Source organism: Macrosteles quadrilineatus, unplaced genomic scaffold (genome assembly GCF_028750875.1).
Source record: "Macrosteles quadrilineatus isolate MER2022 unplaced genomic scaffold, UCM_ALF_1.0 Scaffold_4__1_contigs__length_99947679, whole genome shotgun sequence".
Taxonomy (NCBI): domain Eukaryota; kingdom Metazoa; phylum Arthropoda; class Insecta; order Hemiptera; family Cicadellidae; genus Macrosteles; species Macrosteles quadrilineatus.
This window is the reverse complement of record NW_026542597.1, coordinates 48,555,423-48,561,422: the sequence shown is the minus strand read 5'-3', so window position 1 is coordinate 48,561,422 and position 6,000 is coordinate 48,555,423. Positions and strand designations below refer to the sequence as shown.

At 38.7% G+C, this 6,000-nt stretch overlaps 1 protein-coding gene across 1 annotated transcript in view; it reads left to right on the top strand.

Moving 5' to 3' along the window:
• Nucleotides 1-2,105: 2,105 nt before the first annotated feature.
• Nucleotides 2,106-6,000, top strand: part of LOC128991570 (ATP-dependent RNA helicase DDX3X-like) — a 30,253-nt gene continuing 26,358 nt past the window's right edge. The window contains exon 1 of the mRNA XM_054414580.1: nt 2,106-2,257. Within this exon, the coding sequence (XP_054270555.1) occupies nt 2,213-2,257 (45 nt within the window). The 5' untranslated portion in view covers nt 2,106-2,212. The remainder of the gene's footprint in view (nt 2,258-6,000) is intronic.

Sequence of the window (6,000 nt, the reverse complement as noted above, 5' to 3'; positions counted from 1 at the left end):
ACTGTACCCTAATTCCAGCAGTGCTCTCAGCACTCAGCACTCCATTCCAGCGGTCATTTCATTTGCCGTGTCACGGCTGCCATGGTTAGTTATAATGCGTTTAGGTGTCCTTTCATTCCTCTTTCTTTCTAGTCGGTTTCTTGGAACGCATACGTCACTTACTTGTCAATAATCTTTGAGTATAGTTTAATTCCTTGAGAAAAAATAAAAAAGCTTGTAATGTACATTTACAGCCTAGAAAAAAAACCAAAATCTATAGTTATTTGTGCAACTAGTGAGAAAAGTGAGCAATTGACTCACTCGAGAGAAATCCTTACTCACGAGCCGTAGGCGAGTGAGGAATGGTTTCTCGAGTGGGGCAATTGTACTTTGAACTCGAGTTGCACATTATACTTTTCCTACAGTTACCATAAAACAAATAAATTGGTGAAGAAACATAACCTATTTTTACACAGAAGTGAACTTTTAATATAACATTTAATGTGAAGTGACAAATACAACAGTACAACAGCTGACCAGCTGATTTACAGCCAGTGCTGCCAACGTATTTCGCGCGCATACGACGTTGCCTGCATGTTACGCGCTCACTATTTCGTGCCTTCACGTTGCAAATCTGGAGTGAGACAATGTTAACATTGTCTCACTGATGAGCGAATTGGCCACTTTGCTTTCTCAAATCAGTGAGAGAACGTGTACATTGTTAGGTAACTGTAGGAAAAGTATATTGTTTTACTCAAAGTAATATTTATACTGAAGAATAATCTCAAAACATTGAATACAACCACAGTATAACTTGCAACATGTTTATATAAATAACACGTTGTTTAATTATTATATAGCTAAACAAACTTTCCGTACGTTAAATTTTCGTATTGAAACCTTTTAATACTTTAATACTTTTATTTGAAATGGCGACCATACAAAGTAGGTATTTTAAGCCAAGTATGAATGGAGACACGGCCGCCTTGTAACTCCCGGCCACGGCCTTCGAAGTGGCAACGTTGCAAGTGGTGTTGTAACAGCTGTTTTGTTTGGAAGCAGCTAATGGTATTTGTGTATTTACCTAACCCACCATGTTAAACTTCCCTATCCCAAGCGTGATGTATACAACTTCCTTACTTCTCCAGTGATGTAAAGTTGAAAAAAACTCACTCGGTGATGTAATGAAACCCATTTAAGTAACATTGAGTGCTTAACTTAAAAAATATACCTCTATGGACTACTTGTGTTGGTTTTGGTTAGTCTATGCTATTACAAAAGATTGGTTACTGGACTATGACAATATTGACTCCACCCAACGATCACATAAGACTTGGTCTTATTCAAGGCCACACTATATGCTCCGCTTCAAATGTACAGATATAGATTTTTAATTCATATTGTTTCGGTTTTCAATTCTGTATGTTTTATTTACAATATTTTAATAAATTTATGTTCATAAATTTAAATTTAAATCAATAAAGTGCGAATTAATGCGCTGATGTCACCTGTCTGCCATGTTATCTTATGGGACGTCTGCCACTAAACAACACCGTTGCGACGTTGCCAATTCTGGCCGCGGCCTGTAGTTAAAGGTGGCCGTGATGGAGATGAGTGTATGATGAGTGGCACGATCTTGTAGTCTTGTTAGTGACTAAGGCCGACATAATATTCCTTAGACACAGCTGTTAATTAAATGCCCATACAGCTAATTGCGACTAAAGGGACCTACAGTTTATAGTGGAATCCGAACCACTTTTTTCCTTGGTATCAACGAATTGGTCTAATTATCAGGAAAGTACTGCGGATAGTCGTAGAACTTACTAGTGCGGACGTTAATCCACACCAGGGAGTATCGTATCCACAGTGCATGCCTAAATATCCACAATTCGTACCCTTATGTTTGATACATTTCTAGGATTTCAAATTAGTTTTTCTAGGATCTATATTGCCTCAATTTACATCGCTAAGATTATTATATTTTCTTTATAATACTGGTATTTCATATAGTATTAGAAGCATCTCATTCGATAGCATATATCGCGGTATCTCGATATTTATAGAATATGTAGACTACTTGCTTGCTACTGTCTTTTCTTTTACTTCTTGCTTGTTCTGTTCCATCACCCATCATCAGTTTTAGTTTCCCAATCCCAAGTCTTTGTGTGAAATCTTTCAACAAAACGACGCTTTCTAAGGGAGCTTTTTATTAAAAGTTTTGATTAGTAGTAATATGAGTAATGCACCCTCTCAAAATGGATCAGGTCTAGAGCAGCAGGTATTTATGTTATTACCATAGCTAATGTTTAGTTTTAGACCACCATAGTGGAGTAAGTTTTGGTTCAGTAAAATGTGTCCTACTCTCATGGCTGATTTTTGTAAAGTAGGCCTTAGCCATTTAGAAAGAATTCTGGAACATCCACGCATTCATTATGGCTACATTTTTAGTTACTTGGCGATATTTAATATTTAAAATCCATAACGTTGTTTTAAATTGATAGTTAAATGAATTTTAAAGGATTGGTGCAATTTCTTGCATTAACAGACACAGTGGAATGCTACAAGTGAGGTCTCACCTGAGAAAGAAAAGTGCCCACTAAATTTAGCCTAGTAGGCTACTAATCTTTTACATAGGCTAACATCTCTTTTACTTTAGTTTACAGTGTTTTGTTTTAGTGTTTTGTTTACACATCGTTCCTCCATCTACTTAATTGTGGGCTATAACTTGATTAGGCTACTTTTTCATTGGCCTTTATTTGGCCCCATAAGCTAAAACAGCCTATGTACCGTAATGTTAAAACATAGATAGGCTGTGCCTACATGGGCTAGGGCCTAGTCCTATTAAGCCTTAATTAACTTAGTTAAACTTAAAGCTAGCTAGGACTTTCGGGTACAGTTTCTTAACTGGGCTATGCTAATATCGATTGAAACAATCGATTCGATTAGTAAACCTCCATGCGATTTTTTCACCATCAGCAAGTTTGGTTGGTTAGGTTAGGTTATGATAGCTTTATTTTATAATATAGATATATTTAAAATATCGATTATTAAGTTTAATCAATATTTTTGATTCGATACATAGTTTCAATCAATATTATCATAGCCCAGTTCAGAAACTGTACCCGGACTTTCTTCCCATCAAGTGCTTACTTAAGAGGCAAATATTTAGGTAAGTTACTGTACTTACACTGGGATATGATGTAATTTTTATATGTCTAGGCCTACTTACAGTATTTTTAACGCTGAATCCAAAAATGCAATCAGTTTTTGTCGGAGAGGTTCCTAATTTGCCGTAGTGGCCATAAAACAAAGGTTAGGATTACGAATCTAAGGTTAATTGAGCGGTACTGATTAGGCCTACTGAAGGTAATGGTAGTATGGCGTGGTCTGGACCCCCGTAGGCCTACTGAGTGAGGACTGAGTGAGAAGAGCAAACAACTGTTTATACTTGATCTAATGCGGAATTAAATCAAATCAATTAGTTTTGAAACCAAATAAAGTTCTTATTTAGGCATGTGAGGAAGGTAGGTCAAGTTCACATGCCATTTCTGACATAAAATGCTAACTTATTTACTTAAACATTAATACCTATTAAGGTTGGGTTAGGTTAGATTAGATTAGATAATGTAACATCATTTATTAGTACATTAAATTATGCACTGTGGCACGTTTTAACTTTTAACACAATGGGATTAAGTTATGTACTATGGGATTATGCACTATGACACGTTCATTAACAGACGTTGAGGCATACCTGCCTCCTTTTGGGAAACCCTGATGGCCTGGCAGTGATGTTGGGTCTGACGGGCAAACGAAGTAGATCGGGTGCTGGGTCCGAGCCCGCCAGGGGTATCTGGGGATCTATCGCTCTGGTTATCTCTGGTTTCCCAGCAATGGGTAAGGCCTCGATCGGGCAGCGGTGTAAATGGGAGGTTGGGGTTCCCCCCGTCAGCGTGCTGATGGTCCCCTTCCTCCTGGCTATTGATGGCGGGTTCTGCCTGTCAGGGATTAGATAGGTCCCGAGTGTTGCTTGCACTAAATGCGTCGGGGCGCTCTACCATGGACCTCTAGGTCCCGACCTAGTGGAACCCAGGTGGAGTGACGCTTAAACAAGCAGCCGGAATCCCTGGTTAGGATTGAGGGGCAACCCTCTTTCCGAAGGGTCTGCTTCGGCAGCCGGCGAGCCTGATGACCTTAAGTCATCCGCCCATGATGTGCTAAAGGTTGATGCGTAAGCTTCGGCCTACATCATGGGGCCCGGGTATGTCCTAAAGGATAGGTACCGGGTATGCAGTCAGGGGGCTTCGGCTCTCATGACAACAATAAATGTAAATGTAATAAATGTAATAGTCAATGGTTGAAGATTGGAATGAGGACGATGATCATGTCGGCAGTGGCCTAGCTTCTATGACTGATATATTACGTGAATAAATTCTATTTTGTTTTCCCTATAATTCACTAGCTGTACCCGCGGGCTTTGCCCCGTTTAACTTCATATGTGAGCTCGTTCGCATGGCTCAATCACGTCCTGGTTGAAGTTCGTTCGCTACGCTCACTCACCTTTGGGTTGGAGCTCGTTCGCTGTGCTCACAAGTCCTGGTTGAAGTTCGTTCGCTACGCTCACTCACCTTTACGGTTGGAGCTCGTTCGCTGCGCTCACTTGCCTTCAAGTTAGCTCGTTCGCTACGCTAACTTGCCTCCGGGTTGAAGTTAGTTCGCTACGCTCACTCACCTTTTGGTTTTAAATTAGCTGTTGTCAAATATTAAAAAATAAAATAGTGCTGCACCCTGTTGGTAATCCTTGTAACTTTAATGCTATTGAACATCATAGAACAGAACCAACTTGTTTAATTGAAACAGCTGTTAAGATTCAATAATTCCATTTAAATATGAGTACTCATAAGGTTAACATGTGATTAATAGTTTATGATCGTAGTTGATTTATTGTATTTTCTAAACAGCACCAAAGTCCATTTTATTTTTAAAATCTAGTTATTGCATATTGTAACTCTGATTTTGCTCTCATGGCATCCATCGTGTGTGGTTTTGTCTGTTAAGTATCGAATGTAAACAACTGACAGCTGTTTCCACTTCACAAACCTTCCACCCCTTTTAGTGTTAGTCGCCACTAGAACTTGGACTCGTCCATACCACAAATATGTTAATAAATCAACAAAACTCAAGCTTAATATTAATTATTTAACTGTACGGCCACTTAGGAATCTCTCCGGTCAAAACTGATTGCATTTTTGGATTCAGCGTTAAAAATACTGTAAGTAGACATCTCTCACTCACTCACTCCCATGGCCATTTATGCCCAAGGCGGGATTTGGCCGCACCAACAACTGCTTTCCATCTCTCTCGATCTTCTGCCTCTTCCACTTCTGCCCCCACTTCTCTGACGTCCCTGGAAACACTATCCCACCATCTCTTCTTGGGCCTTCCTAATGGTCGTTTCCCTTCTGGCTTTCCTATACTTGCTTCTTTTAGTAGTGAACCTCGTTCTCTCCGTAGTGCGTGTCCTGCCCACCTTATTCTCCTTGCTTTCACGTGTGCTACTACATCATAATCATTGTACATATTCCTTATCTCCCTATTATGCCTTTTTCTCCATTCCCCATTTTCTTGTATTGGTCCATATACCATTCTTAAAATTTTGTTTTCAAAAACAATCATTTTGTTTTCTTCTTTTTTATTTAAAATCCAAGTTTCAGCTCCATATGTTAATACTGGTCGAATTATACTATGATATATTTTTATTTTCGTTTTATGTGAGAGAATCTTTGAAGTCAACAATTTCTTACAAGAATACATACATTTATTGGCCTGAGCAATCCTATAATTTATTTCCATTTCTTCACTATTGCTGCTTGATATAATTACCCCTAGATATTTAAATTGTTCAACAACTTCAAAAGTATGTCCATCTATACTAATTTCATTTGTCCTCACTTCATTTGGCTGTCTCGTGAAGTGTATATATTTTGTCTTCTCATCATTAATCTTTAGGCCCATTTTTTC